The 12,564-nt window shown below is 38.3% G+C and overlaps 1 protein-coding gene across 2 annotated transcripts in view; it reads left to right on the forward strand.

The window, feature by feature from the left end:
• The first annotated feature begins 404 nt into the window (after window positions 1–404).
• The window catches only part of LOC137273947 (centrosomal protein of 135 kDa-like), a 51,182-nt gene continuing 39,022 nt past the window's right edge, over window positions 405–12,564 (forward strand). Inside the window, exons 1-4 of one of the 2 annotated variants that reach the window (XM_067806861.1) lie at window positions 405–556; window positions 1,899–2,230; window positions 4,430–4,597; window positions 5,353–5,579. In XM_067806861.1, the coding sequence (XP_067662962.1) occupies window positions 1,915–2,230; window positions 4,430–4,597; window positions 5,353–5,579 (711 nt within the window). In that variant the 5' untranslated portion in view covers window positions 405–556; window positions 1,899–1,914. The remainder of the gene's footprint in view (window positions 557–1,898; window positions 2,231–4,429; window positions 4,598–5,352; window positions 5,580–12,564) is intronic. The other variant, XM_067806862.1, reaches the window with a different exon arrangement.

The raw sequence follows: 12,564 nt of genomic DNA on the forward strand, positions 1-12,564 counted from the left end.
AGTGCTTCAAATGCACCCTCACCCCCATCCAATCCCTCTCCCAACGATGTATGAGTATATAAACTGATAAACGTTTGCTGAATGTTTCAAAAGTATAGTTATTTAATATTTGAAATAAAAACGAATGAATGTTTGAAAATTGAAGGAATGAATTTTGGAAACTTAATAATTGTTTGAATAAAATCCTCAAAAGGTAAGGTCAGACTATTTCACATTCACCCCAACCGAAGAAACATTTCTTGATTGATATGTCTTACTTTAGTGATTATCAAATATACATATGTCCCCCTGCAGCAGTATATTCGGCATAATATCTCGACAATCGTCAGCAGACCAAGAGGTGTAACCCCTGCTGGGATATCATGTGAGTTTGATAACCACTTTGGCGTAAGGGAGGTAACTCTGATCTTAGCTTCTTGCTCCGGGTCAGGCTTGCGCCATTTTCAAATGCAATTAGAGCTTGTTGTGACATGCTTTTGAGAAAAATTGCATGGCTAAATATACCGGAGCACATTGAAAACAACAACACCCTTTGACTTCATCTCTGTTCGCAGAGGTACTGTATTATTAGTAGATTAGAAGAACAATGACATTTGATTTTCAAAATAATGTTTTGAATTGGAGCGTCAATTTCTGTCAAAATGTCAAACATGGATGAGTCTTGACAGACAACAATACCTAGATCGATAGGTCACGTTGTCATGGGTATCATGTGCTTGAATTTCTAACCTTTACACATTAAAGTTATTAAAGTAATGTTGACGGACCTTAGTTGACTTTATTTATGAAAAGACAGCTCGTGTTCAATGTTTAGTGCACTAGTGCTAATGTTTGTTGAACGATCAGCTGATGAGACAATTGTTCGGAGATCAAGCGAAAATTTGTCAACTCTCTTGGTGAATCTAATGGATCTTAGATGTTCAGTTTGTTAAGACAGCAAAAAGTTAACATAATCTTCCAAATATACAGAAGATTCAGGGATTTCTTTGAAATTTGTGTAGTGTTGATAAGACCTTAGCCAGTAACGACAAGCTCTCGTTGTGCACTTTTGCATTTTAATATGCATGAAAAAAAGGCCATTCAGTGGTTGGACAAAATTGTTTGTAAACATACTAATGTAAATCAAACCTTGTTTGTCTTGTATAGCATTAGAATATCTATGGTCATCATATCTACCTAAAAAACATTTTACGTTTGAAGAGGAACATAATTTTTTAAATAATTCGTATGTCTTCAAATCTGATGTAGGATAGTACTTTCCTGGCATTCAGATTGCAAAACCTGGACTTGTAGGGCTCCAGTCAGAATGTGTGAGCTGCATGTTATATGCTTATAAACTGCAGCATTGATCTCACTGAGCTAGCACTACAAAACCAGCACTAGTCTATTACAAGAATATCTTCCATAAGTGGCATATGGAAGCTGGTATGATGAGCAATCACACACAAACATTCTTGCATGTTGCCAGAATACCACAAATGACACTTCTTGCCAACTCTAGCCACCAATCTGAAGTGAAAGTCTGACAATACTTGTTCATTAGTCATGTAAGTCAAGTCAGAAATAGTCATAAAATGACATGATTGACAGACATTTCTGAAGTGAACATCTGACAGTGTTTGTTCATTTGTCACACAAGTCAGGGCCTAGATTTTCGAAACTGTCTAAGCGCTAAGATAGTCGTAAGTGCCATACAATAACATTAACTTATGACTGCCTTAGTGCTAAGAGAGGTTAGAAAATCTATGCCCAGGTCAGTAGCAGTCATAATCATGATAACGTTTTGGCACAGACATTCTCACCAAAGTTGCATTTTATATTATTGTTATGGTTTGTTCATGTTCTGTCAAAGGCAGATTTGGATTTGTGACTGATCATGTTTCTCTTTTCCATGTCAGGCAGGAGGGCACAACAATGGCTGCCACTGCATCTGCTCAAGCGCAGCAGAAATTTACAAATCTTCGACGTCGCCTGGATCAGTTAGGATACCGACAAACCCTTGGAATTGAATCTCTCCCACTTGTGGAGAAACTGTTTGCAGATCTTATTCACACAACAGAAAGTTTAAAGAATGCAAAATTGGAGCTTGGTAAACGTCAGAATGAGACGAAAGAGGCTGATGGTGCCGTGGAACCTTACAAGCTGGACAATGCCAAGCTTGTGCGGGAGAACAATGAGATTCATCTGCAGCTCGTTAAACAGAAGGAAGACATGGACACTGCTGTCAGAGGTAGGCAGACACTATAGACTGATATGGTACATGATACAGGAGAGATATGGTACTTGATACAAATGTGTAGCCATATGATACACAGGGATTGTGATATGCAGAAGTCTAGATAAGCTGCGTATCTGCGTAAAATACACTTTGAAAATTCCAGAATAAGCATTATAATATCCTAGAATATATCTGTATCCTCCGAAACATGCAAAGGAAATTACAGAAACGCTTTGGTTAGTTGTTGACTTGCATACCCACACTTACCATTGAAAAACGAATACGTAAGAGAAATTAACTGTCAGATCTTACAAGTAGATTATTGAACGGATTTCTCTATGGAACTATACTTTATGAAATACTGAAAGAAACATTCATACAAACACACCTAGTAATGCTTGTAGTGAGTGAGTTAGTTTAGTTTTGCGCCATAGTCAGCAATATTACACTATATGGTGGTGGTCTGTAAATAATCAAATCTGGATCAGACAATCCAGTGATCAACAGCATGAGCATCGATCTGTGCAAATGGGAACTGATGATATGTCAAACAAGTCAGTGAGTCTGACCACCCGACCCCGGATCTTCACAGGTCATTTATGTTTGTATCATTCATATTAATTTGTTCTTCTGAAAATATCACCCATTGAAATCGCCATTCTTATAAAGACTTCACTTTTTTGTATTGACCGTATAAACGACTGAAATACAAACAATTGGTTATATTTTAAACTTTAAAAAAAAATTACTGACATAGGATATACCCACATTTTAAGAAAAGCATGGTTATTAGAAAATTTGAGTACCCACTGAAGATCAGTACTATCCACAGACTACCCACTATCACAGACACCATGGATAGCATAATCAAATTGCAAAAAAAAACTTATCTAGAGCTCTGGATATGGTATGTGATAGTACACTGATACACATGGGTTGTGATATGGTACATGCTATTTAAGTATAGCAGTATGTAGCATGATACACAGATGTTGTGACATGGTACTTGATGTACAAGTGTAGCAGTATGGTACATGATACACAGAGGTGGCGATATGTTACATGATACACAGAGGTTGTGATATGGTACATGATATACAGAGGTTGCAATTTGTTACATGATACACAGAGGTAGCTATATTTTGCATGATATACAGGGGGTGCAATATGTTCCATGATATACAGATGTTGCAGTGGCACATGATACAGAGTGGTTGTGATAGGATACATTATACACAAGTGTAGTAATATGGTACATGATACACAGGGGTTGCGATATGGTACATGATATACAGGTGATGCAATGGCACATGATACAGAGTGGTTGTGATAGGATACATTATACACAAGTGTAGTAATATGGTACATGATACACAGGGGTTGCGATATGGTACATGATATACAGGGGTTGCGATATGGTACATGATATACAGGGGTTGCGATATGGTACATGATATACAGGGGTTGCGATATGGTACATGATATACAGGGGTTGCGATATGGTACATGATATACAAGGTTCATAATGTGTTTAGTTGTACATTTTTAAATGAATGTAGATTCCTGCTACAAGTGTCATTTTTCACTTTCTCAGCTTGCTTATAAAAGTAGTATTGACGACTGTAGGGTTTTCATTACGCCATATTACTATTATAAGATGATAGTGTGAAATAGGAGGGAATTAAGAGGCTAGCTGTACCATGTTGGTGTTGGAATGAGAGACTGACTGCCATTGATCCCCAATTCTCTCCATCTTCAGTGTTTGTGTTAACCCAGAAACCTATGTGTTTTTTCATACATCCCCCTCCAAATAAATGAAAGCACTCAAAAATGATATTTTGCAGATGGTTTCAGTGCATAGATTTTGATGTGATTAATTTTAAAAAGTACATTAAAGTAAAACAGCAATATAGTTAGAAACAAATTTTGAAATGATTCCAGATAGTAATAAAAATTTAATGTGCAAAAAATTTGGACTACATGTTTATTATTCCATATCTGGACGCACACTTACAAAACTGAAAATGAACACTGATCATTTACTCAACTTACTAAGACTGAAATGGCTGCCTTTATTCCTTCCAAATGTCAGAATACATGGTTTTGCAGTTAGGCTCTCTGATATTAGAGCTGAAGGCTAGGTGTTAAAGCATCATTTTCTAAAGTCAGAGCTGAAAAGCTTGTGTTTTACAGAAGACTTTCTGTTGTCAGAGCTGAAGGCCTCACTGCGTAAGCTGGAGCATGAGAACGCAGATTTGAAGTTCCTCAACAACCAGTATGTGCACAAGGTCCGGCAGCTGGAGAAAGAGGCTCGTGAGAAGGCAGATCGCATCCTCAGTCTGCAAGAGAAAAATTTCCATGCTGTTGTACAAACTCCAGGTAGGTTACCTCCCAAGTTGTTGTGCAAACTCCAGGTACCTCTCTACAACTTCCACACTGTTGTACAAACTCCATGTAACATCGTTGAGAGGAATGTAAATATGAAGGAAAACCAAGTTCAGTGAATAGCTTTAAACAAGTTGAGTGTCCATAGAACTTGGTTTCCCCCTCTTTAAACTTCAGTCATTTTTAACAAAACTGTTGTTAAATTTCTAGTTCAGTTTCTCTCGGAAAAATGGGGTAATATTTGGACAGTTGGGAACCTGAAATATTCCTTCCCTTTGAGAGATATCCTCCCTGGTCATGTGCACAGAGAGTGCAGAAATAGTGTAGAGTCCTACCACATACTGAGCATTGTACAATATTCCTTTTGGATGTTTGTCAGTTGAATAGGTCTTGCCATAAGAGGAGACTATGCTTGTCATAAGGGGAGACTAATGGGATCGGGCATTGACATTGTAGTACATATAATGTACTGCAAGTGTATTTACGATTGGCCAACCTGCATTTTCATATGTTAGATTTATATCTTAAAGTTATGTTTCACTTAATCATTGCATAAGGAATATATGAGCTTCAAAGATGATTCTCAGTGTCAGTAAGTGTGAAACAACAGTGTAGCATCTGGTCGGTCGGCAATTGATTTGATACTCGAAATATCAAAGGTATATCTTACTGCTTGTTAATAGTAAAATGTACAGCCCAAATACTTTGAGCTTTTAACTCTATATGTTCAACTTCAACTGAATTTGTAGGTGGTAGAAAGAAGACAATTCCATTCCGCCGACAGCGAATGGAGATTGATCTGACTGTCCCATCAGCAGAGCATTCAGGGTTCAATGTGCCTCCTCCGGACGACCCTTATGTGGCTGACCTGCTCCAGGTCGCTGATACCCGCATCGCCAACCTGGAGGAGGAGGTGCGCACACTGCAGGATGAGAAGGATGTTATGGACAGGAAGATCAAGACTTTCAGGCAACAGGTAGGAAATGGCACATACTTGGAACTGTCAGTTTTTAAATTTAAACCCAGTGGTTTTTAGCGTAGGCTTGATGTTATCTGTTGAACATTTAAAGGTCCCTTGACAAATGGGAAATAATACTGGGTAATACAGGACCAAGCCTCAATTTCAAATCATATAATTTTGAACACGCTTGGAGACTTTTAATTGGCCTGGCATCATTCATCATCTAAGCACCTGTAAGGATGTTTGAGATCAAAGCCTACCATCATCGCAAACGCATACACTGGTTTACCCTATTTCCTAAAAACTGAAGGCATTGATGGCAGTTCTACAATTTGTTCAGTTGTTTGTCCCAAAACACACAACAGCTAGATGCTGTAAGGCACTGGTTTATCTCTCCCTCTGATAATATTCTTGTTCTGTCGGCACAACATTTGTGCTTGCCACTTTCACCAAAACGCCCTCATTTTCCTCCACCATATTTTCATGGACTTGTGCAGGCACAATATAAAATGTACTACTGAACCTCATTTCACTTCATCACTTCTTTCCCAGGAGACATGTCTAAAACAGATGTATCTTTCTGCCATCTTTAGCTATCTGTCATTGTAATGCCCTGGGTGCTCGAGATGACAGGTACATGAAAGCCAATGTTCATGTGCTTGGTACGATATTGTTTAGTTGGAGATTGGTTTAAGTTTTATTGTTCATGACAGCTTTAAACATTTGTTTCAGGTTTAACAGTTGACATGGAAATGTGTTTTTCACATAATTAATTATGTGCATGTGATACCACAAATATGAACAAGTTGACTGAAGCTCCCACAAAATCATTCAGTGTACCAATGAAATCTGGTCATTGACTGAGCAAGGGGTTTACTATAGCCTCAAAACATGTGGGTCACCTTGACTCCCTACTGGGCTACGGTCTCAGTAGCTGCAGGGGAGACAATATTGGCTTGACTGAATCTATGGAAATGATTTTTGACAAAACACACTGAAATTAAGAGCAGTTTTGTCAGTTTTCAAAACCATTGAGAGAATTAGTGTCCAGCCATCACTGCAGGGAGTTACAGATGGGATGTCGCAATTCACATTCAACTTTAAATCAAATATTGTCACTTATACTATATACTGTGTAGTAGGGCTGAACAATTCACTTTGATTCATCGAAAATCAAAGCTGACACCTTTGTCTCAAATTTCGATACCATTATCGCTGTTTTGAAGGTTGTAAATTTCCTGTACTATAATTTCTTCTCCAGTCACTACTACAGATTATTGGAAAGACAGTGTGAGGTTTTGAGCAGTAGCATCCTCAGTTTCTTATAAACATTCTTCCCTGTAAATCTGCAGGGATGCTGATACCCTTAATAAATTGTCCCGACCAATGACTCAGAAACTGTCTATACAGGTACACATTGGGACTGAAAAAATAATCTGGTTTAGATACTGTGATGGATTGTAGAGCTGACAAGGTTACCTTTGACTAGAATTGAACCAATTTTGTCACTCTCAGATACATTGTTGTATCATATGATTCTCTCAATTACTGCATGCATTGACAATAAAATGTGTAAACTCACTAATTACATGTACAAGTATGCCCTTACTGAACTAAGATTAAATTATCTTTGTTGGCAGCCATGTAGTTTAACCTTAGGATTAATTGGTGACAGTACACATCTGGCAAACTCCTCACCACGTGCCTGAGTAAACAGTGCTGATTACTGTTATACCACATATTTGGGCGGCTCATTTCATGCCACAAACTGGAATTCACAGCTGCCAGATTGCAGAGCTTTCGAATGATGATAAATGTACTACACACTTATGTTGACAACTTGCTTAATTGGACAGCTTGTAATTTTTTTGCTAGTAATGTCAGTATGGTTAAACTAGGACTTATATAGAAAGACTGAACCAAACAATCCACTCTTGATCAGGCATCAGGTTGCACTCAGTCCCCACCAAGCAATGCTTTCTTGGCTGCTGCAGCAAGTCCCAGTACCTCAGGCACATGGTCCATTTCCCTGAAATATCAATCACTGGATTGTCTGGTATCCAGAAGGTTTGCAGGTTGTTACCATAGAGGTGGAATATGGAAGAGCGCATTTTGTAGCAATAGGACATGTCAGCATGAAATATCTGGCATTTGTACCATGTTGTAAATCACTTGCAATAGTAAATCTTTTCATGATAACTATCATCTTGAAACAAAAACATGGTACTTGACAGGTATCTGCATCCATGTTTGAAATCTTTTGCATTTGGAAAAAATGCAACTTATTAATATTAAATGCAAAAAATATAATCATCATTCTCACCAGCAAATTGATGGAAACACATGACATTCTCCATCATTATTGGATGACTATGATTTGAAATCAGGGATGAAATTTCTCTGCATTGATTGTTCCTGTTGTTTATCTCTTAAGTAAGTTGTATAGTATTCCCAGAAATTATTGAGAATCATGTTGCGTCATGTAACTCATTACGTTTATTAACTTCTGGTGTTTTACTTACATAAACATGTTAAAACATCATCCTTTTACAGTCTCAGTCTTGTTTTAGTACTTTGTTAGACCTCCTCGCTCAGCAATGCATGCCTGAATACGCCTAGGCACACTACCCATCAAAGTTTGTAGGTAATCGTGTGACAGGGTATCCCAATATTGGACCACCTCGGCTTTCATATCTTCAATATTTCTCAGTCCCTTTTGGTTTATTCTGTCCTTCATGACTCCCCACACATTCTCAATTGGGTTTAGGTCTGGGCTGTAACTGGGCCAGTCTAAAACTTGAACATTTTCGCCCGACAACCACTGTTTTGTGTAGCGCACAGTGTGTTTTGGGTCATTATCATGCTGGAAAATCCAATCATCTTCATACAGTGTTTGTGCTGTCGGAAGAAGGTGACCATTTAGAATGTCAACGTATCTTTCTTTTGTCAAGTTTCCCGTGAAAACACACAATGGCGTCACTCCGCGAGCGGATATGCCACCCCACATGTGAAACTTCGGGCTATGTTTTGGTCGCTGGTAGATAGGTTTGACAGTATCTTTGGTCCAAATTTTCACACAATTAGGGAAAAGCCAAACAGAACTTTCATCCGAAAAGAAAACATTATCCCAATCTTGATTTTCATGAGCCCGACACCAGTTTAAACGTTTTTCCTTTTGTGCATCTTTCATCAACGGCGAGGGAATTCCATGTTTTTTCACCCAATTAAGTCTCTGTAATTCCTGCCTAACTGTTTCATTGCATACCTGAGGACTTCCTCTGCTAATCATTTCATTTCTGATGTTCTCAACACTTTTCAATTTGCCCCTACTCACAATCTGTCCAAGTCTTCGGCGATCCACAGCACTGAATTTCCTAGGCCGACCTGCCCCTGCTTTGTGCTCTATCCCGGTTCCTGTTTGAATATTCTTCAAAGTTCTGTATACTGTAGACAGAGGAATACCATGTCTACAAGCTAACACTTTAGCATCAGCCTCACCCCTTTCAAAATCATCTAGAATGAGCTTTCTTTTCTCTCTTGCTGTAAATTCTGCCATGTCAACACAGGAAGCCGTCTGCTCAGACAAGGGAGATAACTCTTGACGTAATGAGCTGCCTTCTAAGGCTTCAAGAGTTGTCTCCCTTATTTAGTATGCTTAGTGCATAGTGAAAGCCCTTTTTCCAATCTTAGCATCATTAGAAAAAAAAACAAAGATTTTCTCAATAATTTCTGGGAACACTGTATAATGTGAGTTAAGTATGTTACCTGTAACTTGACCACCACAGTTAATACCTTTTACACCACTGTGTTCATTTTCTAAGTATGGAAAAAATTTTGTCACATTTATTTTATGACAGATATTTGAAACTTCATATGTAATATTCCTGCTATATACCTCTTGGTAATCTCAGCAGGCTATAAGACAAACATGAGTCCAGACTCACAATATCAATCACTGAACTGTCAGGCCTGAACCCAATTATTATGGAAGCTTCAGGTGTTCTTTAACGTCTTTTTTTTTTTTCGAATAATATATTTTTATGCTCAAATTTCATGAAAACTTGAAATGTTTTTTATTACCTTGTGATATACGAGAACACTTTATCAGTTATTAACAATTAAAAATGGCATGTTTATGGGATATTTGATTATATGATAAATAAACTGGTAGTCTAGACTGTGTACTTTGTGTACCCCTTTGATAAGTGTAAACTGGCATGACTGTGAGGGTGGGAGTTCAAATCCTGGATGGCACTCAACCAAGAAAGTACTAGAATTTGTACTTTACTAAGAAAATGTAATCCCAAACATGACATATGTTACATTTGACCACTATCAAATGGCATTGTTTAATCATAGCATTCGGCCGTGGGAGCCATGCCAATTTACACTTATAAGAGGGGTACAGAAAGTACGCAGTCTAGACTACTAGTTGTCCGACTTCCATTTTTTTGGAAGTCACAGTGGCTGAGCGGGCTGGGTGGCTGACTTTGTGCAATGACGATTAGGTGCTTGACTGTAAGGGTGCGGGTTCGAAATCCCGGATGGGACTCAACCAAAAAAGTACTTGACTTTGTACTTTACTAGGAAAGTGTAAGCCCAGATATGACATATGTTTTACATCTAAACCTGTTTTGTTCAAAGCTTTTCATATTGCATAAAGGGTGGAGTGCCTGGGAAAAAAAATTAGTTTGGAGACTGAGAGACAGACTATTGACAGAGACAACTCCACTACAAGATGAGAAGGGATTTTGATATTGGTTTATTATTGAATCTCAACGTTGCTAAGAGCAGGGTCACTGCAAGTGGTCATTCTTCTCAGTCACTGTCACTGTTACTGCAAGGATAATGATATCCATTCACACAAAGTGGCTAATTTGGTATATAATTTAAAGGTCACATGCAACGTAAAACGCAACTTTGCAGATTCTGATACCTTTCGATATGCAGTTACCGAAACAAATCGTCAAAAATGCTAATTCAACCTATAAAGTTGAAGAAAAACGTGATGAAAAGAGTTTAAACGATTCACTAAATTTCCCCCAGCACTGGGGGGAAAAGTGGTTTCAACAGCTGTGCTGCGCTGCGCCCAGAATGCATGCGCAGTGAATAGGTTCATGGAGCTTGAAACAATATGCACGCCCGGAGTATGAGGTCGGGAGCAGTAGTCTAATCTTGGTTGTGTACACAAACAAGTAAATATACTACTCATTGCATAAAAAAACCTTGTTGATTGTGGTAAGCAGCCTCTGTCACAGAGAAAGCTCAATGTCTGGTTTATTGACACCTATATGTCTGCCTGCCTGTCTGCTAAAGACAATATGCAATACACAGCTTCAATCATTGACCACATGCAATTTAAACTTATCACTATCAGGCTATGCGCCATAAACAAAATAAATTGATTTATGACTCGTGCACCCGAGTCCTGTTGCTGGCACATTTTGTAATTAGGCAGGTGTGATACTTGTACACATGACATGTTTTTCTGTCGGGTTGCAAAGAAACTACATGTACATCCATTTTTATCGGATGACTGGATCTAACGGAAACTGGTGGAAACTCTTGTCAGTTTCAAGTCCTGCTTTGTACTTGGACGAATGACAGTTTCCAGTAGTTCACCATCTCTGCTGAGATGATTTTTGATTGGATCGAACGGAAATTCAGAGAGCATGTATTGACAAAAGCCAACATCTCTACATACATTCTTTATGGATAACATCTTCTTCTAATGTATATGATTTTGTTTGACAACGGCATATGAATCCATACTGAAAAGACGTATCAAGTACAATAAAAGAAGTTGTTATCCATAAAGAATCTTACTTTCTTGTGACTCGCCATAGTTCTAAAATGCCCATCTAACAGATCATCTTTCTGAACACACTATGAGCCCTCGGCGTATCAGCAAATGAACCAGCCAATCGGAAGAAGTCGTTACATATGAGTGCACATCCAATCGGTATGACAGGGTTCGGTCTCCCGAGGGCTTTGTTTTGAGGGAAGTAAGCCCAAGTACAAAATATTGCACTTTTGAATCGCAATTGTACGCTTATAATTTTGTTTGTTTTTTTTACAAGCGGCAATGTATATTATATGTCATGAATAAGTGATAATTGTGTTTTAATTCAATCTAAGTAAACTTATCCTCAGTACTTTTTGTTACACTCCACCACTACTGAGTCTAACAAAACCGTATGGGAGGTCGCGTCAGGTAACCTTTGAGATTGACCAATCAGAACACAGCTTACCAAATCGCAAAAGTGGACATTCACACATACCTTTTGAACTTTTTATCTCGAAAAGGTTCGTACCCGAACGATTCCGAATGCTATTTAGTGTATGATCCCTTCCGGGTGATGCACACGGCGCACGTTACAACCATGACAACGGTGAGTAAACAGTCCCTGAAAATAATTGTTTTTGGCAATAGTCAAGTATGTCGTCTAGCGGAAATATTGGCTAATGGTAACCATGTCAACAGAACCCCCAAAGCGTATATACAGCTGGTCAAATAACTGTGTTATATACAGATTTTTGTTTGTGGAGAGATCTCTGTCGGTAACCTGAATATTTTGAAAGTCCCTCCGATCCTTAAATAGTAGCCGTTGTTTGATTGGTTCATTCTATTTAACCATCTCGCGTTTGATTTGACAGTTATAAGTAGCTCAAAGGTTACCAGACGCGACCTTCTACTAGGTTTTGTTAGACTCATTGGGGGAGTGTAACGAAATACACTGGGACTAAGTTTACTTAGACTGGTTTTAATTATGTTTGATTTTTTGGTCACATGTGACCTTTAATGTATGGAACATGCAATGTAATGATGTTTTGACTGCTGGTTATTGATGATTGATCGCTGACCGGGCTGTTATCAAGTAAATTGAGGTCCTTCCATTTATCGGTTTAATCGAATAAGATAATTTGAATTTAACCAGTGACAAACAATACCTGGAAACTGCAGACAGTTAAAGGATGGGATTGGTCTCTTGGCGGAAAT

The sequence above is a fragment of the Haliotis asinina genome, chromosome 2 (genome assembly GCF_037392515.1).
Source record: "Haliotis asinina isolate JCU_RB_2024 chromosome 2, JCU_Hal_asi_v2, whole genome shotgun sequence".
NCBI classification, from domain to species: Eukaryota; Metazoa; Mollusca; class Gastropoda; order Lepetellida; family Haliotidae; genus Haliotis; species Haliotis asinina.